The 25,658-nt window shown below is 34.7% G+C and overlaps 1 protein-coding gene and 1 long non-coding RNA gene across 6 annotated transcripts in view; one reads left to right on the forward strand and one right to left on the reverse strand.

The window, feature by feature from the left end:
• The window catches only part of MGAT5 (alpha-1,6-mannosylglycoprotein 6-beta-N-acetylglucosaminyltransferase), a 365,609-nt gene that overhangs the window by 292,957 nt on the left and 46,994 nt on the right, over nucleotides 1–25,658 (forward strand). For all 5 annotated transcript variants that reach the window (XM_023499178.2, XM_023499179.2, XM_012544690.3 and 2 more), the window contains one exon: nucleotides 23,142–23,291. In XM_023499178.2, coding sequence (XP_023354946.1) covers nucleotides 23,142–23,291 — 150 coding nt within the window. The remainder of the gene's footprint in view (nucleotides 1–23,141; nucleotides 23,292–25,658) is intronic.
• The window catches only part of LOC116422407, a 48,400-nt gene that overhangs the window by 3,081 nt on the left and 19,661 nt on the right, over nucleotides 1–25,658 (reverse strand). The gene's annotated exons all lie outside the window — the stretch shown is intronic.

The following is a 25,658-nucleotide window of genomic DNA, read 5'->3' on the forward strand; positions in this document are numbered from 1 at the left end:
GAAGGTTAAATGATTTGCTCAGAATCAGTCACATCTAGTTAGTTATCTGAGGCTGGATTTAAATTCTGATAGTCTGACTCCAGAATCCAGCATGATATTAATTATACAATCACCTAAATGCCTTTTGTCTTTTTCTTGTCTCTTTCTTCAGTGGAAGAGAAACTCTTTTTAAGGAGAATACATAAGGCATCACTGTTTGATCTGAACTATTCCTTATTTATTTAGAATGCTCAGAACTCCTCTTTCCCAGTAAAGGGTGATAATAAATAATAATTAATATACATATGGCTTACTGTGTGTCAGATACTACGCTTAGCTACTTTATAATTATTATTTCATTTGATTCTTATAATAATATTAAGAGATAGGTGCTATTATTATCCTCATTTAAGAAATGAGGAAACTGAGGCAAAGAGGGCCACAGGTCACAGAGCCTGAAGCTAAATTTCAACTTTGGTTTTCCTGACTCTATGCACTATGTCACCTAGCAGTTTGTTTGGGTATTTTTGTTTGTTTGTTTGTTGTTGCTGTTGTTTTTATAGCTTTCAAAGTTCTTTTTGTTGTTGTTTTTGTTTAGTATTTTATTTTTTTCCAGTTATATGTAAAGATAGTATTTAATGTTCATTTTTATAAGATTTTGAATTCCCTATCTTTCTACCTCCCTCTCTTCTCTCCCCTCACACCAATTCAACAAGCAATCTGATATAAGTTTATACCTGTGCAATCATGTTAAACATATTTCCATGTTAGTCATGTTGTAAAAGAAGAAACAGGACGAAAGGAAAAAGCCATAAAAAAATCGAAATAGTATGCTTCAATCTGTATTCTGAATGCTTGGTTCTTTCTTTGGACAGCATTTTCCTTCATGAGTCATGAAGGAAAATGAGTCTTTTGGAATTGTCTTAGATTATTGTATTGTTGAGAAAAGTTAAATCAATCATGATTGATTCTCATATAAAGCTGTTCTTACTATGTACAATGTTCTCTTGGTTCTGCTCACTTCACTCGGCATCAGTTCATATAAATCCAGATTTTTCTGAAATTTGCTCATCATTTTTATAGCACTATAGTTTTCTATTACATTTATATATCACAACTTTTTTCAGCCATTCCCTAATTGGTGTTTTCAATTTCCAGTTCTTTACACCAAAAAAAGAGCTGTTATAAACATTTTTGTATATATAGGATCTTTTCACTTTTTTATGATCCTTTTGAGATTCAGACCTAGTAATGGTATTGCTAGATCAAAGCGTGTGCACAGTTTGATTGCTCTTTTAGTATGTTTCCAAATTGCTTTCCAGAATGGTTGGATCAGTTCACAATTCTACCAACAATATATTAGTATCCTCATTTTCCCACATCTTCTCCAACATTTATCATTTTCCTTTTCTGTCATCTTTTAGCCTTAGGAAAGGTGTGAGGTGCTACTCAGAGTTGTTTTAATTTGCATTTCTCTAAATGCATTTAGAGCATTTTTATATGACTATAAATAGTCCTAATTTCTTCAGCTAAAAATTCCCTGTTCATATCTTGTGACTATTTATTAATTGGGGAATGACTTGTATTCTTATAAATTTGACATAATATTATGTTTGAGAAATGAAAGCTTTATCAAAAACACTGGCCATAAAAATTGTTTCCTAATTTTCTGCTTTCCTTCTATTCTTTGTTATGTTGGTTTTGTTTGTTCAAAAAAGCCTTTTAGCTTAATATAATAATCAAAATTATCCATTTTTAATTCCATAATGTTCTATATCTTGTTTGGACATAAATTTTTTCCTTCTCCATAGATTTGACATATAAACTATTTCTTGCCCTTCTAATTTGCTTTTGCTTTTACCTTTTATGTCTGAAATCATGCATCCATTTTCACCTTATATTGGTAAGCAATGTGAGATGTACAAATCATCTTCTTAAGAGACTAGTCCCTTATCATTTTCATATATTTTTAAATCACTTAGCAAACCAAAATTATGATTAAATGAAAACAAACATCTTTATTCTCACTTGGGGGAAAATTTAGGTAATTTTAACTCCTAAATTTCTGTGATTAGCATTTTTTTTATTCTTTACTAATTTTGTTATATTCCATTCCAGTTTTATCAAACCTCAGTGATCATAAGAGGCAATAACTGAATCACTGATGAAAATATGGTTTATCAGGAACAATTATCTAGAAATGTGGAATCTGGACCTTGGAGCTCCAGTTTCTAAGGATCCCTAAAAAAATCTATGGTGGAGCAGACTAGAATGTTTGGTGTTTGTGTGTGTGTGTATGTGTGTGTAAAAGGATCTCTGTATGTGTACACACATATTTACTTACATATATTAAAGGAAAACAGAAGTATTTAAAGTTTTTTATTGCCCAAATGAAGGAAAGACCATATTTGAGGTGGAGCAACACAGAGGGACCCTATCTAAGGAGCTTGGAAATTGTAGAAAAGTCAAGTGCCTTCAAAAGAAAAAAGGAAAAGAAACTGAGATCTTGATAAATGCTTCAAAGAAGAACAAATCAAAGTATTCCCTTCCTCGGGGAACAGAAATGTATAAGAAGGTATGAGGTTTCAGAAATACAGAAAAGATGAAAAAAGCTTCAGTGGGAGCTGTGACAATCATTGGATAGTATAACTTGGAAGCTGAGAAAAGTCCTTACTAGTTTTTTTTTTTTTTTTTATTGTCAGTACTAAACCATATCCTAAGAAGCCCACAGAACAGTATCACCAGAACAACAAAACAAATCTTCAAATGCACATTAAGACAAAAATATTGATTGGATTAATGATGAAAGTTTCTTTTAAGCATGGGCCTGGAGGATGTACTATTAGAGAGTAGCTGTCAAGAAGAAAAATGACTGATTGGCCAGGCCCTCTGATGAAAGTTCATAGAGATGAAAGATGCTAAGGTGAGCATGTACATAGCATGAAAGTTATGGAGCCATAAATATTGAAGAATGTATACATGAGACCAAGAACACAGGAAAAGGTATATATATATATATATACTCCACTTCTCAAAAACAAACAGACAAACAAAATTGTGATATGAGAATATCTGAGGTGATGACTAGGTTTTGGAAGTTTTTTGGAAATGATGGAGACTCCTTACTAAAGTAGAATTCAAGTGAGTCCTGGAATACCAGGACCAGTGAATAATACATAGAGTCTATACTTCCATTTGGCATACAATCATGTACTGCCTTATTCAGTAATTTTTCTTCTATTGTTTTGAATCCTTGTTGAAATTTTGGTCTTGTTTAATTTTTCTTTTTTAAAAAATAATATTTTTTTTATTTTTCAAAATATATGCAAAGCTAGTTTTCAACATTTATCCTTATAAAATTTTGTGTTCCAAATTTTTTTTCCTCTTTCACTCCCTCTTTCCTCCCCTAGACAGCAAGTAATCCAATTTAAGTTAAACCTGTGTAATTCTTCTAAACATATTTCCACATTTATCAATGCTGCACAAGAAAAACCAGATCACAAGGGAGAAAAAAATGAGAAAGAAAAAACCCAAGCAAACAAACATCAGTTTGTTTATTTTTTTTTCTTGTCTCTTCCCAACTATGATTGCAAAAGCATTCCTTTGGTTACTGTGGCCAAAAAAAAGGCTATCTAATGACCACTTTCTTGATAATAATTTACTTCCTCAGGTAGTTTGAGAAAATAATTTGAGGATTCAGAATTAAAAGAACTTCAAGTCTTATAGATTATTCAAGAGTTTTACTTGTATATCATCAAATCTTATTTCAGAAAAGATTCAAGTTTGGGACATTATATGAACCAAAAGACATCTTTTGAAAATGAAATTGAATGGCTCTCAATAACTAATTTGGAGTAGATAGGTGAAACAGTAGATATAATCCAAAAGATTCATTTTCCTAAATTCAAATCTAGCCTTAGATAATTACTAGCTCTGTGACCCTTTACAAGTCATTCACCTATTTGCCTCAGTTTCTTCATCTGTAAAATGAACTGGAGAAGGAAATGTCATACTTCAGTGTCTTTGCCAAAAAAACTGTGCCCAAAAAGTCAGGTACAACTGAACAACTAAGAACTAGTTACTGATCCAGAATCACTTAAAATCAGGAGATGATAAAAAAATAAGAGAGCAGTTAATACAATTATGATCACTCCAATAAGACTTAAACAAGTTATTGACTCTGAAAATAAAGAAATGGATAAAAATAAAAATATTGACTCTGTTCACCATTTCTTGCAGAAACTTAATCAATGTAAGATAATTTCTTCAATGAAATGGTCAGAAGAGCTTAGTAACTGCTTCTGCCAGCAAAGATTTTATCTGACAAATAAGGAGACATGACAGCAAGAGGATAACATGGTTTAAAGTATAAGCTCATTTGCAAATTATTATAGAAGATTAAAGATTATAAACAATATTGTCTTGTTTAAAAAGATACAGCAACCTTATTCAACAACCATCTGTAAAAAAAAATCTGGTGAAGCATAAAATGAGAAGATAAAGGTATAAGTTCATCAAAGGTGTTTACCATGTAATGGAGGAGATCCAGTACATACTCTTAATTGAAGTAGGCTTTTTTGCGGACAGGTAGATCCTCCAGACAGTCCTATTCACACATGATATTGTACTGATTGCCTCAAAGATCACAACTTTGTATGGCCATCTCTTAACTACTCAAAAAATGGTGATCCTTATATAAAAAATGAAGTAGCTGATGAATGTTCATTATGTAATTCACAGTATGCTTTTAGATGGGTATCTTATTGAGCTTGCTAATCAGTATGTTTATCTGGTACAGATAACAGATCATCCAACTGTGGTTGGATACAGATTTGGGCCCAGAGTTGAACAGGAAGAGGATAACAAGCTAGAGAGCCTTCAGAAAATGTCAAAGCTTCTTCTATGACCCTAAGCTTTCCACAGAAAAAAAAACATCTTTTTAAATACCATCACTCTCCAGTTGTGGTAATATAAATAACACTCTGAGAATAATTAAAAAATGAATGTCACAGGGACAGTGAGGTGGTGCAGTGGGTAGAGCACCAGCCCTGAAATCAGGAGGACCTGAGTTCAAATATGACCTCAGAAATGAACACTTCCTAGCTGTGTGTCCTTGGGCAAGTCATTTAACCCCAGTTGCTGCCTGTGTGTGTGTGTATGTGTATGTGTGAATGAGTGTCATACAAAAGGCAATGGGTGGGGTTGGTGTGAAAAGGTAGCAACAAATGTCAATTGAGGAAATTTAAGGAAAAAAGTAGTAAAAAATGGGTCATTAGGAAAATATGTATTAAGAGAGGATAGACTGGTCATGAAGCAAAGGTAAGGGGATGGCAGGGGGTCTGCCAAAATGCTGTCATCACACGAAAGCAAAAAACAGAGGAGAAGAAAAGCCCATAGAAAGCTTAACATGGGCCCCCAACTAAGTTGCTAAGCCAAATTATCCCAAGAGCATTTATAAATAAAACTGGAAAGACAATAAATAAGCATAAAATAGAAGAGACTTACTGGGTGTTTCTATAGCAATCAATTCACATCACCAGCAGCAATGGAGCAATCATATTTAGACTCTTACCTTTGTGCTGTCCAAAAAAGTAGAAATGGCTCATAAGAAAAAGAAATTCATAAAAAAAAAAAAATGTTGCTGAATCCAGACAAATAGACAAAAAATGTAAAAGATATTAAGTTACAGTGAGGAAAACCTAGGTTTGGTATCTGAAGACCTGGAATCAAATCTTACTTCTATTACTTAGTTCCTAAGCATGATTTCTATGTATTTAGTGTATCCTTGATAAATATAATGTGGGAAAGGACAAGCTTTTGAGGATGATTTTCCACACTGGACAATATGTTCTCAGGTAATAATTGACTGATGTAGAGGATTTGTTTGAGGAGTTAAAGAAGCCCTGTTCCTGATCTTCTGGACTTCCAAACAAAGCCTCTAACTGCTTTCTCTTCTTGGAATTTCCCACAGTGCCTGGGGTTTCTTTGCCTTCGCAACCCACCACCTCTGTGATCTCTCTGTGACAGTATCCCTCTGAAGATCTACCTCCCTGGTTAGTTCCTTCTAGAGGCTTCATTTTATTCAGAAGATCAAGCCAGACTTTATTCATCCCTTCCCCCAGTTTTAGAAGGCCGGTTTCTGTGAAATGTAGAATAGCAAAATAAAGGAGGGGCATAAAGTCTTAAATGGTTTAGAAAGGTGTAAAGGGACAAGGTTGTAGAAGACTTTTTAAAACCACACAGGATTTTAAATTTAGCCTCAGCTAATATGACCTGTATGAGAAGAGAGTATGGGACAGGTGACATGGAATTTACAAGTAGGGTGTGCTGGAGCCAGCTCATTCTGGCCAATAAGAGGCAATTTTTTAAATTTTCAATGTGACCATTTACGACTTGGAAAATGGCAAATGCTACAAATCAAGGCTTGATTTATTGTTTTGTTGATTATATAGACCTAAAATGATGTGAAAATAATAATAATGCAGATTACATTTATAGACATCATTAGGAACATATGTAAATTTTTTAAAAGAGCTCCATTTTATAGTTATTATTGTTCTTTAGCTGATTGATTGTGTTCAGTGCTTTATGATTACATGTGTGGCTTTTTTGGCAAAGATACTGGAGTATCAGATCATTTTACAAAAGAGGAAACTGAGATAAATAGTTAAATGACTTGCTCAGGTCATATGACTAGGAAGTATATGAGGCCAAATTTGAACTCAGGTCCTCCTAACTCAAGGACTGGCACTCTATCCACTATGCTAGCAAGATGCCCTCAGTTTTATAATGAGAGATCTCAGATCTATGAAAATAGAGAAGTTTAATACTTAGGCTTCTGGCTCCCGCCAATTTGAAATCAGACACTGGGCTTATGAACTAAATTCTCATACTGTTTCTTCTTATCTACACCTTCCTCCAACAATTAGTCTTGCTCATAAAATAATTTTATAATTAATTCTGACATGCAATTATTTCTTAAAGGAACAATGTGATTCTAAGGCATCCATTTCTCCTATAAAATGTTCTTTTTCAGAACTCCTTCTTTGTAATGCTCTTTTGAGTCATGTTGACCATGTTCTCTCAAATATTAAGAACTAAGGTCCAAGATGGAGCCCTCTGTTATGAGATGGAGAAGGGACTTTAGTCATTAGCCATTGGGCGAATTAAAGTTAATATATATTAGTAAAGCATTCTTGCCAAGTCATCCATGCTTGCTGTCTTGCCTTTGTCATTTAATTTGACTTGATTACCCTTTTCTGTACTTGGCATTTCTACTTATGTCATTAATTTATTTCCCTCCCTAAACTTCCAAATTATTTTTTAAAATGGATATATTATCACTTTCAAGTTTGAGGTTTGTTACTGTTATTGATTGTATCTCCAGAAGATACTGAGCTAGTCTTGGAATTTAACCATTTAAATTTTAGGATTTGGAACATCCCTAAAGCTACCTCAATGAATCTCATATCTAGCAGAAACTTTTTTTTTATGAAAAAGACTGTGTTTACAAGGTTCTTAAAGACATTTACATTTTAATTTTATTAAAGAAAACTTAAACCCTGACCTATGTGCTACCTCCCATATGCTTTACCAGCTGAACTACCCAAATAACCAACTAGATAATGTCTCTCGTGATGAATTTCTTTCCTGGAAACAAACTGGCCCACAGTCATGCACATATGCTACCTAATGGCTTTGTGGCTAACTGAATTAATGGTGTGTGAAGATGACCTGAATAAATTTTAAATCAGAAGCACTGCAAATTAGCATGGGCTGTTCCTGTGATAAATTTGGATCACACATGTTTTTTGTCTCTGCGGATTTGTAATATTTTGGTGGGGAGAAACTAAACTCAGAAGCCAAGGTTCAGATAGTCACTCAAGGACACAGGACTTAGCTGCATTTTGTCTGGAAAGCGCTGTGAGCTCATTTTACTTGTGTTTTAGGTCCTCCTTTTCTCACATAATGCAAGGAGGTAGGGTGTGGCTTTATTTCCCTTTCAAAGCATGGCAGTTTCTAAATGGAGAACTTTATGTGTACAGCACAGATGTGGTCTTAATATAATCTTTCCAGGAAAGACAGTAAATTTACCCCTCTGCTGCCTTGTTCCTCCATTGAGATGAAAGAAATGAATTCACTTTTCTGTTTGCCATGGAAAGCATTGTCATTCATCAAGAGCAAATGCTCCATTTGCAATGCTCTATTAGTATCTTGGCATCAGGATGGAATTGTGTTTAAATTGTGCCTTCTACATGTAATGGTATGATCTTTTAATCAGTCTAAGACTCAATTTCTTCATCTATAAAATGAGGCTATTAATACTTATACCAATCGTCTTACAGGTTTATTACAAAGAAAGGAATTAGTTTGTAAAACTGAAAGCATCAGAAATACCATGAAGGATGAACTAGAATTGTAAGAAAGAGATCCTTTTAGGGAGTGGTCGAAGGTTCTCTACAGTATTCTTGCAGATATATTGGGTTACTTATATGTGAAGCCTTAGTGAGGGATACTAGTAAACTCTTTCTGTCCCTGGAATCACGGTCTGATTTATTTCACTTTTTCTAAGGTACATAAGTGTTTGAACTCAGTGGGTTTCAGTAAGTTTTTACTTCTTTAACTTAATATGTTTTTAATATACTAATGTAAGGTTGGTCTGTCATTAATTCAACAAGTATTTCTTAAGCATCTACTATATGCTTTGTGACTGGATGGGTTATACAAAATCTGCAGAGCTGGGCTCTATCATAACTTAGAATCTGGTTGGTGAGACAAATGAAATGTATGCGTGAATAATTACATAATAGTAGAAGACAGGATATGATAAAATGACAATTTAGTTCAGACAGTAATTGCTGCAGAAATTGAAAGGGAAAAGATATCCCTCTGGGCAGTTATGGTTGAAAAAGGTATCATGGAAGAAATGAAATTGGAAGACAAATCCAGTTTGGAGCCAAGAGTAGGGACAGAATCATAACCAAAGCATAGACACAAGAGGATAGAAATAGATAAAGCATTTTTAATTAAAATGTACATTAATATTCTTATTATGTGCCCAATACTGTGCTATGTATTTGAAATTTAAATACACCAAAAAAAGAGTAATTCTTAATATCTGAGAACTTAAATTCTAATTTCTAAGGCACACATAAAAGAAGATGAAAAGGGGCAAGGTTATTATAAAGGGGGGAGTTTTACATATAATATATCCAAAAGGGTAGGAGCCAAGCCAAAAGAGGGCATCTGCTGTATGTATGTGTATGGACTTGTGTAGAGTATAGAGAAACTAGGTTCACTGGAAAATGAGCACATTTTGAAGGACTTAGAAATTGAGTTAAATGAAACTTTGAAAAAATATAACAGAGGAGTCTATACTTTGTCCACTGGACAATTAGGAGACACTAAAAGGAAATATATAAGCAAGGCTAAAATCTGGATCTTATCTCCATGGAAGCTATTTAGCACCTCTAGAAAGACTATCTAGAGAGGTGCTGATGATGATTTTCAGTCTGGTAACAGAGTTCTTGAAATCTCAAAAATATGTTTTCAACTCTCAACAGAATGTCTTGTTTGGTTGGAAATTGCTACCTGAGGGGAGGCTTGAAAAAGATATTGATAAAAAGAATGAATAGCCCTGTGAATTTAGTTACATTTTTTTCCATAGGTTTAATTTTTCATGTTTTCAGATTTCTACCTCTAAGTATTTTAGCTATTTAACAAAGAAATTTCCTTGTAGCATTTTAAAATTCTAAATATGCTCTAATTAAAATGAGTGTCCTGATTTTTTACTGTCTGCATGTTTCCAAAAGCAACAAGGTGGTGTGAAGAAATTTCAAGAGACCTGTGAACTTATGGAGGAGGAAACACTTTTAAAACTAGCCCTTCACTATTTGACTAAGGATTTAACTATAACTCACTTATATTTTCAATCCAAAATCATATTCCCAGTCAAGATACTTGAGCTTTCTTGTTCTCTGTATGATAAGATTGCAAAAAGATTGTGAATGGGGATTTTAGCAATGGTTTTGGTGGTTTGTTTGTTTGGTTTGGTTTTTGACAAGGAGTCAAGAGGAAGGGTCCTGGTTTTTTTCTTGTAGTTTCATTGTTATTTTAATATCTTGGTTTATCCTCCTTTCCTCAAGTGTGGTCCACAACATTACAACAATGATATGTTAACATTTGTTAGTCTGAGGGGAGATATTATGCACATTGTTACAAACTGAGCACATCCATCATCATCACGTCATATTTATTAGTGCATATGGCACTGGGCTGTGTGCCTTAGAAAGCAAATGAAACAGATGTAGTCTTTGCACTTGAGAGGATTAAAATGTGAAATGGACAATAACAACTTGAGGAAGCATGCACCAGGATGCACTAAACCACAAATAACTCCTACTATCCATTGAGAAGTAAAGCAAATTGGCAATTAAAACACCCAATTATAAATTATTTACATTAATATGCATAGAAGCAGTTTCAAGAAAAGGCACTTGATTTGGAGTCAGGTGACGGTGAGTTCTAGCCATGGTTCTGCACTTATTAACTAGCCATATGACATATTGCCAGGCTTCAGTTTCCTTATCCATAAAAAAGAGTTGTTCTTGATGACTTCCAATATGAGGTGTTATTGATGTATCACTGTGCCATATTCCTGCTATATTGGAGAAAATTTAAATCCATGTTAATTTCTCAGTGGATATGTCTGATGGCTGATAATCCCTTTTATTTGTTAATCATTTCTGAAGACTTCCATTTTCTCTTCTGATCTCCATAGTGATACTGACATAGTGGAAGTTCTCATTTGGCAATCTTGGAAAAAAGACTTAAAGTTAAGTGACTTGCTCAGTGGTACACTTTAGTTACTGTTGGAGCAAAATTACAGATCCTTGAATTGTTTAATTTTAATTGCATCATTGGTAAATGAAGATTAGACTGTTTATGGAACCTCATATTCTTATTTGTAATTGCTAGCAATCCATAGCACTTTAAGATCAGCAATTTTTTTTTCAAACATCTCATTTGAGCTTCAAAATAACCAACCCTTGGAGATAGGTGCTATTATTGTCACCATTTTAGAAATAAGAAAAATGAGAGAGATTTAAGCTATTTACCACAGATCACATGACTAGTAAATATTTAAGGCAGAATTTGAACTCCAAATCCAGCACTTTGTACCACTTCATATATAAAACTCATGTTGGATGCTATTCAGGCAATAATTAAGTTTATCTTTGTAATTTTAAAAGGACAGATAGCAAAATGTAAAACATCATGATGAATAATTTTCCTCATGTTCTTGGGGAATACATTTACATCTTCTTTGTCAAAACATTAGATGTATTCTTATAAGACATAAACAAATATATTAGGAAATTAGGGTTTACAAAACATTTTGAAATTTTTCTGTATGGTATTTTTGAAAATTGGTTTCAATTTTTTAATGGGAGGTAAGCATTTTGAATAGAAATAAACCTATAAACCACAGGATGACTTAAGAAAAAAGTTTCCTAATGAAAAGGAATTTTTTTTTCATAGAAAAAAATGAGGGCTATCTAGGCACAAAATCTTGCCAGTAAAAATTTTTTTTGATGACACCATTTTCTTTCCTGTAGAATCTTCTCTGCCGTAGTCATTCCATTCAATTTTATAGAGTGACTTTTCCATATATAGTCAATAAAAGAAAGAATACAATATGAAAGAGAACCCTAGAAGTATCTCTAATTCAACTGCAAAGCATTCAGAAACATTCAGAAGTTCCTAAAACAATGTTAAGAAAATTATAGACAATTTTTTGTTCCATTAAATCCTAATAAAAAATTGTATAGCAGAATATTTTTAGAGATTAAATACTTGAAAATATCATAATTAAAAAAATTTAGTCTTTCAATTGCATGACTTTAATTTGAATTTTGTATTGATATTAAAAATAAACAGAATTAATATATTATTTTAAAAATGTTATGATCAGAGCCAGTGCTAAGATTTAGATCTCTTACCTCTCCTATTTCAGTTTTATTTAACAAATAATTCAGTATTTTTTTTAACAGTACCACACTGCTTATCAGTCTATGTGCAAATGGGAAGGGAAAAGTAGTCTTAGATCTTAAAGAGATAGGTTTTATTTGGATTCCAAATGTACTACCATAAATTTAGAACCTATAAGGATTTTTAATGTTATTGAGTCCAGTCCTCTCATTTTACAGTTAAAGAAACTGAAGGCCAGAAAAGTTAAGTGATTGGTTGTAATATCCTGACTAGCTCTCTGGAGGACCTTGGGATCAGCCTGAGTCCTTGGTCTTAGTGGAGGAGTGGAGGAGGCAAGAGGGCCACTAGAATGGTCAAAGATGGTATCTGGAGTCTGGAGTCTGGCATCTTCTCTTGTGTCTGTGGCTGAGAGAGCTTTCTATGTCTGAGACTCCCTTAAATACTTAAGTATGATTGCACACTGAGCATGTGCAACCATTACATCACCATGGAGAACCATTATTTCACATTGAATAGGTAGTTAATTATAAGCACCCTGCTGCCCTAGATTCAAGTACAGCTTTTCAGAGTTCCAACCATCTCAACTGGTATACATAGGGGTCACATAGCCTTAAAGTGTCTGGGATAGGAATTGAAACCAAGTGTTCCTGATTGCAAATCCAAGGCTATCTGCTACATAATATTGACCCTTGTTGATACTTGGTCTTTCTATCACCTTTACTTCAGTCATCCTTGGTTAGAAAGGAAGAAAAAAAAAAATCAGTTCAGCAGAACTAAGCAATAGCATCCACAAAGTCTGACAGTGAATGCATTATTCTCCACCCATAGTCTTTTACTTTCTGCTAAAAAGGGAAGGTACTCCCATTTCTCATTTTTTATCTGAAGCCAAGCTTGATCTCTGAAATTACATGACATTCAGACTTGTTTTGCTTTTTCTTCTTTCCATTTATATTCTTGTTATCACTGAGTATATTGCTTTCCTGACTTTGCTTACTTAATTTTCCACATATTTAAGTGGCTCAGTGATGAGTGTTTCACCTATGAGTCAGGAAATCCTGATTTCAAATCTGGCCTGAAACATTTATCAGCTGTCATTTGACATTTCTCTGCTTCAATTTCTTCAATTGTAAAATGAGGATAAAAATGACATCTACCTCACAGGGTTGCTGTGAAGAACAAATGAGAATATTTATTAGAGCACTTTGAAGTCTTAAAGTACTATATAACTGTTATTGTGTATCAATTCATATAAGTCTTCCCATGCATTTCCTTATGAATTTTTTTCTATTGGTTCTTATGGCACAATAATATTCAATTACATTGTGTAGTTTCTTCATTTCCCAAATTAAATCCCTTTTGAGACCCCATTTTGATTAGTTATATCCCAAATTGAAACCTTTCATTTCATTTTGTAGCTAAGGAAACTAAGGCCCAGATAGTTCATCCCGACAGTTAGTTACAGAATGGGGATTAGTACCAAGGACTTCTTTCTCCCAGTCAACCCTTTGTTTTTCTGCTATTTTCTCCTGAAGTCAGTGATGCCTCTAAACGTAGATTTCCGAAAGGCCTTTCTTTCCCAGACCTTTTGTGCAATAGGCAATTAAAAAGATCTCTAGAAGAAAGGGTCCATTCTCTTTAGGTGATACTTAGAGTCTCTGTGCACAACCCTGTGTTTAGGCAGCTATTTCTTGTACTGGTAGAAATTACCCTTTAATCATGATAGATCTTATTTGTCATTTGGCTCTTCCCGCTCTGGGGAACTTCTCCAGATAAAATCAGGTGTTTGATGCATACTTTTTTTTCATTAGTTTTGAATGTAGGAGGAGAACCTTCTTCAGGATATTATCAGTTGCCAGAGAAGATTCACCTAGGTCAGGAAAACTCCATAGCAGCTGGATTCTGTTTTTTTACCTTTTGACTAGTAGACTGCTCTTTTAGTACAGCCCTGTGTGCCAGGCGCCAGGAGAATGGTTGTTTGCAGGCAGAGACAAATTTGCCTGTCCCCTATCTCCCTGCATAATAAAACATATGCTGGCAACATGTTTTCCATCTCCTCCATCCATTCTGAGAGACAGAACAGTTATTGCTGAATGTTGGAAAGAGGCACCTAACGTAAAGATCTTCAAAAACTCTTCAGTCATTTTGAAGCATTGCAGCTTACCACAAGCATAATCATGATTATAATGGAAGCTTCCTGGCATATTCAATTATGTATCATACTGCAAATCTGTAATCCTCTTGCAGGGAATTTTCAGTAATGGCCTGGGGCACCATTGGAGGCTGTGTTGTTTGACCTTCCCACATTTTATTGATTGCCCTGTGGTTCTTAAAGAGATAGGTTTTATTTAGGTTCCAAAGAAAATCAAATGCTGTGTTTCAAAAAAAAAATAGTTTTATAAATTTTGTATCAGGCAATGTTTAACATACATTGGATTACTTGCTATCTTAGGGAGAGGGTTGAGGGAAAAGGAGGAAGAAAAAAATTGTAATACAAGGTTTTGCATGGGTGAATGGTGAAAACTGTCTTTGCATATATTTTGAATAAATATATTTTGATAAAAAGCTATTATTTAAAATAAATAAATAAATTTTGTACAATCAGTTAAACTCCAGAATTGAGATGATTTTAATGTCAAGTTGATTGTGTTAACTTTTTTCTTAGTAGCAGTGTGATATGCTAGAATATGTCTTTATAAATTAAGTAAAATTAAAATTCTTTTTTTTTCCTTTCTTTCTTTTTCTTTCTGGAGATTTGAGAGCTTCAAAACTAAGCAGAACTCAGATATGAAAGCATTTGTTTTTGAGGAAGGTTCCTCTAGTGAGAGGGATTTTGCTTATTGGTAGTTAGATGCTAACCATAGGGAAGAGCAGGACAGAGAATTTTTTCTTTTTCCTTTTTGAATAAAAGGATCAAGTTCAGGCCTTCCAAGCTGTGTTCCAACTCAGTTTGGTTTCTACCTCTTGAATCATCACAATCCTAGAAATCATTCCTCCCCAAACCTTGCAAATCATGATTCTGTAGGAGCAATACATTTTCTTTTTTTTTTTTTTTTTAATTTTATTTAATAGCCTTTTATTTACAGGATATATGCATGGGTAACTTTACAGCATTAACAATTGCCAAACCTCTTGTTCCAATTTTTTACCTCTTACCCCCCCCACCCCCTCCCCTAGATGGCAAGATGACCAGTAGATCTTAAATATATTAAAATATAAATTAGATACACAATAAGTATACATGACCAAAACGTTATTTTAGGAGCAATACATTTTCTTGAAAAGTCCCCCTCCAGAATATTTTGCTTTCAAAATTATTTAGTAGGTGAGAATCTGGGACAATATTGTAATATTCCTTTGCTAGGTAGTATGAAATTGCTGCTAGGTTAACTAAATGGTGGCACAGACCCAAGTAGTTAAGGTCATAGAATATTAGAGATGAAAGAAGGCTTTAGGAATCATGTAGTCCTGTCTTCTCAATTTGAGAGAACTGAAAAGTTAAAGAAGGGATATGAATTTTTCAGTAGAAACTAAAAGTACATACATGTTATTTATATATTATTACATATCAATTTAGCCAAGTATATATACCATGTTTGGGCCCCTAAGTGCCGCAGTAGATAAAATTTTGGGCCTAGAATCGGAAATCTGAGTTTAAATTTTGACTTCAGACACTTTATAGGCTCTATGACCCTAGGCAAGTCACTTAACCCTATTTGCCTCAGTTTCCACATTTGTAAATATTCCTATTCAAAGGACTGGGGCACTTATCCCACATCTTTCTCCACCAGGGAAGTCCTGAAGTGCTTACTAGCCTGTTTTGTTGTTGTTGTTGTTGTTTTAATGTAAAAGCATCTTTAATGTGTTTTTGAAAGGCAGATGATAAAAGCAATAGATATAGTGCTGGGCCTATAATCAGGAAGTCCTGAATTCATATGTGATCCTAAATACTTACTAGCTGTGTGAATCTCAGCAAATCACTTAATCTGTTTGCCTTAGTTTCCTTATCTATAAAATAAGTATTATAATAATAGTACCTACCTTGTAGAAGAAGTATTATGAGAATCAGATGAAATAGTCTATGTAAAAAGTGCTTAGCACAGTATGTAGCACATAGTAAGCACTTCATAAATGCTTATTCCCTTCTCTTCCTTCCTCATTTTGTACATAATACATTATTACATTAAAACATTGGAAGAAAAAAAATCCCTATATCAAAGATTTCTCATGAAATACCTTTTCACATCATAAGGACCACCAAAGTCCAATAGAGTAGCTTGAGAAATGATAGTGTATTGGAGCATTTGAGTAGGATTGAGTTCTGATTATGGCCCTTCTGCTAATCAGCTCTGTCACTTTGTCAGGCAACATTACCTCTCCAAGGTTTTTCTTTATATAGATAATGGCCACACTATAGGCATCTCCACTGTCCTTTCCAACTTCAGAATGATATGCTCTTGAGTCATTCAGAATTTTCCATTTCACAGTCTTTCAAATATGTGAAGGCTGCTAATCCAAGATATATATATATATATATATATATATATATATATATATATATATACACACACATATACACAATACACATATATATATACACACAATCCAAGATATATATATATATATATACACACACACACTAATATACTATTAGGGGAAATTTGAATACCATCAGGTAAAATGACAAAGTATTAAGTGCTCTGAAGTTTATACCAACAGAGATTTCTTATGACTTTGGGGATACCAGATGCATACTCACAGATGTGGGTCATTGTAATCCCTGAATAGATCCCAGAGACAAGCACTTCATATGCATATGAAAATGTTCATGTGTATATATGAACAAAGATCATGCTTTCAAAGGATTTAGAAGTGGAAGAAATCTCAGGAGATTTTTGAGTACAATTCCCAATTTTATAGGAATAGAAACAGAGACCCAGGGAAATAGTAACAATAATCATTCCAAATAATGGAAATAATAATAATCATCATTCTGATGTAATAAAACTATGTCCTCTGATCTTTGTGATAGTTCTATTACATCAGTCATTATTAGATTAGCAGAACTAACATTCAAGTCCAGGTCCTTTGACTGCAAATCTAGAGAGAGATGTATATAATAGAAACAGTTGAACAAACTGTGAATGCTTTTAAAAGGTTACTAAATGCATATAAAAGTAGCATTCATAAATGAAATTCTTAATATAAAGAGCTTGAGCGAATGAAGAAATGAAAAAAGAGCTATTCGTTTTTCATTCTCCCACTCACCCCTCACACCAGTGATATTTCATATTACTTTGTTTTCCTAAAGCTCTCAATTCCTGCACTAAATATCTTACTACTACTGTTGCAAATGTAGTTGCCTAAAGCTATAATCATATACAACTAAAGAAAGAATGAAGCAGGAAAGGCTGAGTGTTCCTATACTAAATTTTCACCTTTTCCTTAGCCTTATTTGTTTAAATCTGGAAATGTGCCTTTTCTGCCTTTATAGATTTAAATTTTAATAGGTTTGATGACTTGCCTTTGATAAAAATTTAAATTGAGCTGGAGACAAAAAAAAAAAAAAAAAAAAAAAGGAATTCTTGGCATCCAAGAAAATCCTGCTTCTGCCCTCTCTTGTCATGGATTTTATGTTTCCGCTGTTTTGTTAATATATATTTTTCTCTAATCCTCAGTGAAAAAGCCCCTTGGCTTCAGTCTGAGAACAAGTTGGAAAGACTGGGACTGGGTAGCTGAAATAATAGCTTGGTAGCTCTAGAAAGAGAGTCTAGAGGTCCCAGCATTATCCCCTCACATTACCCATATGGAAACTGAGGCTCAGAGGGATAATAATCAAGCACATGCTACTGTGTGCCAGGCATGGGATTCAGAAAAGTCAAGAGATGAGTGCCATTCATATGAGTTAGTGGTAGCCAGATGTAGAATCCACATCTCCTGACTCCCAGCCCAGGGCTGTTCCACTTTTACAGTACTAATTCTCAGCTTCACACTCTTAAGAAGCTGTTAGCAGAAGGCATGGCCCCTGAAGGTGGCTTTCAGGGATATGGGTTTGGTTCAATTAAGAAGAGAGTTACTAACAAAGCCTCCAATTCCCTGAATGGCTGTACCTACCCAGCCCACAATCCCTCCCTACTACCAAAGGTGAAAAATGTTAAATTATCATCCAGTGTAAAACCTTAAGCTTTGGCTCTATTAATGGGAGTCAGGTTGAAGAGGGAAAAAAAAGGTATTATCTGGAAAATCAAATCAGCAGCACCATATTAATATAAAGATTAATTGCACACATCCTGCTCTTGAGGAAGAACTGCCTCTTTAAATTATACTGACTATTGAAATACCACTGGAAGATTTTTTAAACTATTAGTCCTCTGAACTGTTAGTGGAAGCTTTGTTATTCAGGATTTCTGAGGCCTAAGAGGGATTTGTATATGAATAAAACAAGGTTTTAAATGTCACTTCTATTCAATAAGAATTTGCCATAAATTTATTTAAATTAATAGAATTATATATAGCCAAAATTTCTCCGTGATTCTCTGAAACTAAAACTGTAGTTCTATTTTTAAAATACTGATGCCTTTTTAAAATGACTGTCTTTTCCTAATACCTTCCCGTCAATAGAATCCTCTCGTAACAAAGAAGTAGATTTAAGCATAACAAATCAACATGTTCTCTGCATCTGAGAGCATATGCTTTATTCCTCACTTGTATCCTCTGCTGCAAAGAGAAAGAGAGGTTTCATAATCATCTTCTGGAGTCAAAATTGGTCACTTGCATTGATCCAAGTTCTAATGTCTTCTAGTATTGTTTTCCTTTACATCATTGTGGTCACTGTTTGCAGAACATGACATGACTGAGGATGCGAAATTGCCTTTCTTTTCTTCTGCCCTTTATTACCTTTGAGACATAGTAAACGACCAATTTTTTTTTCTATCAGAGACTAATATTATGTATGATTTCCCCACTTAAATATAACGATAATAGCTAGCATTTATTTATATAGAATGTTTAGGTATGCAAAATCTAATCCTTAGAACCACCCTGGTGCTGTTATGATATACATTTTACAAACAAAAAAACTGAAGCTGAAAGGAGTTAAGTGACTTGTTCTGAGATAACACAACTAACAAATGTCTGAAACAGGACTTAAAGTCAGTTTTTCTACCCAACTTTAGGGTTCTGTCCATGATGTAACTCAGCTGTCCAAAGCTAGATTAATATAATAGGACATTGGACTGGAAGTGACTGCATATGGGGGTACAGAAGCACTCACTTCCCAAAATATGGGATTCCAGGACTCTCCCTGTATAGGACCGCCAAATGTTGCTGTGTGAGGATTGAATCTCAAAAATATATTAAGGTTTCAGGCCAGTGTCACAAAATCATAGAAGAGTTTGTAGGCTTAGACCATCTCCAAATCAAGAGAAAAATATATTATTACACTACAGCAAGTTAAGTTCCAAAAGGGAGTTTAAAAATTAACAAAGAGAAAGATAAGTTTTCTAGGAAGAAACTTACCATTAAGAAGTGGGAAGAAGCCATAAGGTAGGCAAAGTTCCTAATTAACTAGCTATTAATAAAGAAGCCAAAAGGTTGGCAAAATTCTTAATGAATTAGCTATTGATAAAGAAACCATAAGACAGACAAAGGTCCTAATGAACTAGCTATTGTAATGTCCAGTGAGCCAGTAAAGTTCCTAAAGAATTCCTCATTGTGAGGCTGAAAAGCAGGCTAAATTCCTAAAAATGGAGTTACCCAAGGAGTGGGGTTCTTTTATAAGAGAAAAATAATGTGGAAGGAGGGAAGTTGACATCAAATTATAGATTACATATATATGTTTAGATACAGTAACTGTGAGGTCAAGATAATTTTGTCAATGCAAAAAATTCAATAAGGGTCCAATGCAAAAAAAGGTCTGCTTAAGGACACTAAAGGGACTCACTTACACAGGCAATTTAATCCTGTCAATGCAGCTTCCTGTTTACCTCTGGGAGTAGCTGTGTGAGAATTCAACCTGGGCAACAAGGACCACTTAAATTTAACAAAAGTTTTCTCCTGTCTATGGCCCTCCTTTTGGCCCACCCAGCTACCAAGGACCTGGAGTGTTTTTGTTGGGGTCTTGTTCACCCCCTAAGAAGCAAAGGGATGTGATTACAAGTACTGATTCTACCATGAGATAGAAGCTTCAGATTTCAATTTCCTTAATAGAGTGTTACCAAATTATGATTCTATAAAACATGATGAAGTAGGTGGGGTTGTGGGAAGAATATTCAAGAGTGTGAAAGTGACTCTGTTGTCCAATCACGTGGATATTAATGGTCTTCTGGACTACTTTTGGTTATTTTGAGCTTGTGGGTGGTTAGGGTGAAGAGCTGGAACAAATGTAATCTATGGACAGATCCACACTCTGCCTATTTTGCCTTTGGACACCTCAGTGCCCGGGGATTTTTTTCTCACTTTCAGAAGTATAACATACCATATGGAACCAATGTCTGTTCTAGAAGTGACGCAGTTCTAGTGGTCTTTAGAGATGTTACAATTGGGGTGGGGAATCCCCTCTGGTTGGCGCAGGTCCAGTGTGAAAGAATTCATGAACTTGAAAAGTCTGAATGGCAAAAGAGATCTTTATTAGCACTGAGAAGCCAACTCTGCTAGGAAGACAGACTCCTCAGTGGAAAGGTCCTATCAGAGAAATAACAATTGAGAAGAGGGTATCTTCACAGCAGACAAGAGTCCTGGCAGGCAGCTGGGCCAAGAAGAGCGGTCTCTTGGCAAAGCATGATCCTAGGACTTGTGCAGAGATTTGGAGTTCAAAATTGTCTTTTTATAAGAAGTCTAAAGCTGGGGGCTTCTATTCAATGCCCCCAGGCCTAGATTTCCAGTTGAAAAGTGACTAGTTATCTTGGAGTTTCAAGCCACTCAATCGGAATATCAGGCCCAGATCTCCTACTGAATGAGACCACTTAAGTTTGAGCTACTGGGAGTGGTTCTGGGCTAATCCTCAACTCAATAGAGGGTGCAGCTAGTCCTTACCAAGATTTCCAACTGAATGAAAACACTGAATTACCCTGAAGAGTGGGTCTCTATCAGAGGAGAGTTTCAGAGTTCACCCCCAAAAGTCAAAGGGGACAATTTCAGGGTTCACCCCCATCAGAAGGACTTGGGATGATATGGAATGAAAGGGACCTTGAGACCTTAAAAGTCAACAAGTCATTCTTCTCTAAGCAGTGTGGGTCCAACTTCAAATCTTAACCTCCATCTCAGGAGAAAGTATCACATTTTTCTTTTTCTTTTGGAAGGGGTGTATGCCATAACAGTTGGTCAATAAACATTAAGAAACACCTCTTATGTGCTAAGTTCTATGTATGCAAAAAGAGGCAAAAGGTCGTTCTTGCCTTCAAGGAGCTCATAATTGAATGGAGGTTTTCACAGTACTGATTTTGAAAGCTCCTACAGTCCTTGTAGTTTCCTTTCATAAAACCTAATGTTGAGGTTGGGAAGGGGACCCCATAAGTTTGGGGTCATAGACTAGTGTCACGAGGTGTCTCAAAAGAATTTAGAGACTTGAACTCATCTCCTTAGCCAAGGGGCAAAATTTGTTGTAATTGTGCAATCAATTAATTCTAAGACAGTTCAGCAGAAAAACAGAAGCAAGGTCAAACCTTTATCCAAAGACATTTATCCAGCTTCTGTCACTGATATGCTAATTCTATGGTTCATAGGTAGGATGGAGGAGAGGTCTTCTGAATTTGATTCTCACTGACAAGATTGTCAGTCAGCAATGAATTGAGGAATGGTCTCCAGAATCAGGCAGATTGTCAGGAAAATAGCATTCCCAGGTTGGGGAAGGAGGGACAAAGCCAGAGGACTTTGGAATCAGATAAATTGCCAGAACAGAGAAGCCCCAACAAGATGAAGGGACCCCAAAACCACCTCTGTATTTCCCTAGAAGCTATACCATATCACTACTACTATTATGTTTGACTTGAGAGCTTGGAAATCAGGCTCAGAAAGAAAATTTACTCTCTGTGTTTTATGTAACAATGAGTTTGCACCTTTATAAAATGAAGAAATTGGGAGAAATCAAACTCAAGCAATAGATTTGGCAAATACTAGGCAAAATGAAGTGCTCAAAAAAGAAAACTGTATAAAGTCCCGCCCACAGAAAATTTTGACTTATAAAACCATTCTCAAAATATGCTGCCTATAAATATATGATATGTGTATGCACACACATATGTAAAGACATATATATAAATATATTTCACATATTTTGGGGTTTGGTACTTGTATTGTACTTTGGTATTGTATGTATATAACATATATATGTATGTATATTATATACACATACATTTACACATTAAAAACTACATATGCCAATTACTGCAGGAACTTTACATACCAGAGTGATACATTTAAGTATTAAAAGAAATGTACTTGCTTAATTTTTCTCCTTTCCTTATTTTAGTCCTATAACTATCTCTATATTACCTTGCTTAATAAATAAGTATTGTATAGAACATTATGTCTCCTTAAGCTCAGAAATAAGTGGACTCCCTTTTTGACAAGAGGAATCAAGCTATTCATAAAAGGACAATTGGCAGGGACTAGGTACTTGCTTTCCACAGGAACTTCTCAGTATCTCAAAATGTCTATTCCAGACAGACAGCTTTCAGGGTTTTCCTTTCTCTGCCCCAAACTTCCTCCTCCACAATGAGGATGAGCCAAAACTGATGTGTTGAGTTCTTGGTAATCACAAAACTAGGATGTTACTTCAAAACAATTTGCCGTGAGCGATTCATTTGGTATTCAATAGCAAGTTCCTACTGCTACTGCTGAATAACTTTTTTTTTTCTGTGCAAAACTGTATATCTGCTATATGATTCTTTTGTCACTCAAAACTCAAGCCAGAATTTTTAAAAGAAAAACAAAAACAAACTTTAGGACTTGTATTCATTAAGGTCTTTTCAAATACTACATGTATCTTAGATTTTATTATTGTTGTCATTATTATTTCTAAATTACCATGAAATTAAGAGTAGTGAGTTCCACAGTCTCTGGCTCTTCGAACTTGAGTTTTTTTTGGTTGTTGTTTTTTCTTTATAGGAAATTATGATCCACATTAATAGAGTACAAAACTAAAGTAACTTAAAACATGTGTTTGTGTTCTCTAGAATAAGAAGGAGTACTTGGACATCATTCACACATACATGGAAGTACATGCAACTGTTTATGGATCTAGCACTAACCACATGCCAAGCTATGTGAAGAATCATGGAATCCTCAGTGGACGAGATTTACAGTTTCTTCTCAGAGAAACCAAGGTAAACCAGCTTTTGGTCCCATTTAATGGCTCATGATAATGTTTCTTTTTTTCTGTCTTTTCTTTTTTTGTTTTTTCTTATTTTGCATTTAAATTTTAAATAAATAAATACATTTTAAAAACTGAAAAAAAAATACAGTTCATTCAATGGCCATATTTGTGAATTTGTTTTTAATTATTATTACAATTGGGGGCAGCCCTTTCTTTTTCCTATGTTCTGTGGAAAGCCTCTAGAATGTTATTTTTAGGAGGTAACTTTCTGTGAGAGCTCAAGAGGATTATAGATGGAAATTACATCCATCATGATGATGAAGCGTTTGGTTGTAAGAAAGAGGTCACTGAGCTATCTATCCCCTTGCCACTCAAGGCTGTTTCTCCTGCCTCTCAGTTCATGATAATTTAACAAATGTTTATTGGATATTACAAATATTTCAAGAGGTCAGAAGAAGGAAAAGATTAGTGTGGACTGGAACAGGAAAGTCTTCCTGCAGCAGCCTGGAGCTAGGCCATAAAGGGCATATAGTATGTTATGAAAGAAGAGGAAAGGTCATTTTAGGTATGGAGAACAATGTGCATAAATTACAAAATCACTTATTTTGAGAATTGTAAGGGACCTCAGCTGATGGGAACTCAAGTTGGCTTGTTTTTTTCCCTAAAATCAAAATTCCTCAATTCAATCTGAGAGTGTTTCTCCAAATTTCCTTGACTTTGTTTCTCCAAATCTCCCTTAACCTTGTCCTTCAAGTATTTTTCCAGCTCTTCTCTGACTTTGTCTTTATCTCTCCAACTCCATCTTGTCCTTCAAGCATTCTTTCCTAGTCTTCCTAGAGTAGTAAATCCTACTAGCATTTTCCCCGACTCCTCCCTGACTTTATCTCCTCAATTGTCCTAGTAATCAAAAACTTTTATCTCCCTAATTGTCCTACTAATCAAAACATCAACAATCTCTTCAGCTGTCCTAATTTCTCCCCCTTCCTTCTATCTATAAAAATTATCCCTTCCCACACTATGGCACAAAATCATGTTTGGATTCTGTTCAGTATCTTTACTCATTAATAAAGGTACTGTGAGAGACAGTGAACTCAAATTAAAATCAGAGACTCTTGAGGTTAAAAAAAAAAAAAAAGGCAAAAAGGGATTAATTACTATCTTGCAATAAAAAAGAGATTTTTAAGACATTATGATCCAAGGAGAGAAAGCACAGATCATGGAGGCAGAGAAATGGTGCTCAAATCTGTTATTCTTTGGACTCAGTTTCTTCATCTGTACAACAAATGGGAAAGGGCAACTCCAAACAGACAGGGTATAAGTAGAGGAGTGCAAAGCACAAACTGCAAAACACAAGATTAAATAGACCACATGCTCCCCACCCTTTTAAATCTTCCCAGAACTTTTCTCTTGTTGTCTGGAGGAAGTTCAGGCTTATACTCTAAACACTGAAATCTATCCCAGAAACAAAAGAATATTAGTAACAAACTCTTAATTCAAATTTCCCTAGAGAACTAGAAGCAGATATTCTTGGTTGAAAGAATTCTGTTACCTGAATTCTCAAAGCCATCATAGCCTTTAAAAGAAGTACTTAAATGCTAATTAAGAAGTGGTGGAAAATGGGAGGGGGTTCATGCAAGACAATTGAACACCTGCAGCTTTTTAGCTGTAACTCAACTTGTTATTATTGCAAAGTCTCAAAGCCATATTCCCAAGAGAGGTCTTCAGTTTATCCTGTACAGTGCCTTTTGGGAGAATGCCTCATTGTGATTCTTCACAATCTTTGCACCTCATCTTTGCTCTCCTGAACCTCATCACATGATCACATCACCAGCTAATATTTACTTCAACCTAAAGGAACTCCCCTTATAATTAATATACCTGATAATGGGTTATTCAGCTGCTTCTTAAAAACCTCCAAAGAGGGGGAACAGTTCTCATTTTTTAGGAAGTTCTTTCTGATGTCAAACCTATATTTTTCTCTTGATACCTTTCATCCATTTTTCCTGGTTCTTCTGCTCTCTGAGACCAGATCCAATTTCTCCTCCATGGCAACTTTTCAGATCCTTGCATACAACCATCCTGTCCCCTTCATTCACTCTTCTTTTCTCCAGGCTAAATAATCCCATTTCCTTCAACCTATCCTCATCTATAATTAATTCAGTGCCTTTAACCACCTTGGCTGCCTTTCAGATGAGATCAAGTTAGCAATTCCTAGTTTGAAATAAACATGTGATAAATTCACAATGGCCATTCTCTTTGACAAAAAATAGATTTATTTAGGAGAATAGCTTACAGACAAAATGAAGGAATACAATAGATACCAGGAATGGTAAATATGACACAGTTGCAAGAACATATATTTAGACTAATCAGTTAA

This window comes from Sarcophilus harrisii, chromosome 3 (assembly GCF_902635505.1).
Source record: "Sarcophilus harrisii chromosome 3, mSarHar1.11, whole genome shotgun sequence".
Taxonomy (NCBI): Eukaryota; Metazoa; Chordata; class Mammalia; order Dasyuromorphia; family Dasyuridae; genus Sarcophilus; species Sarcophilus harrisii.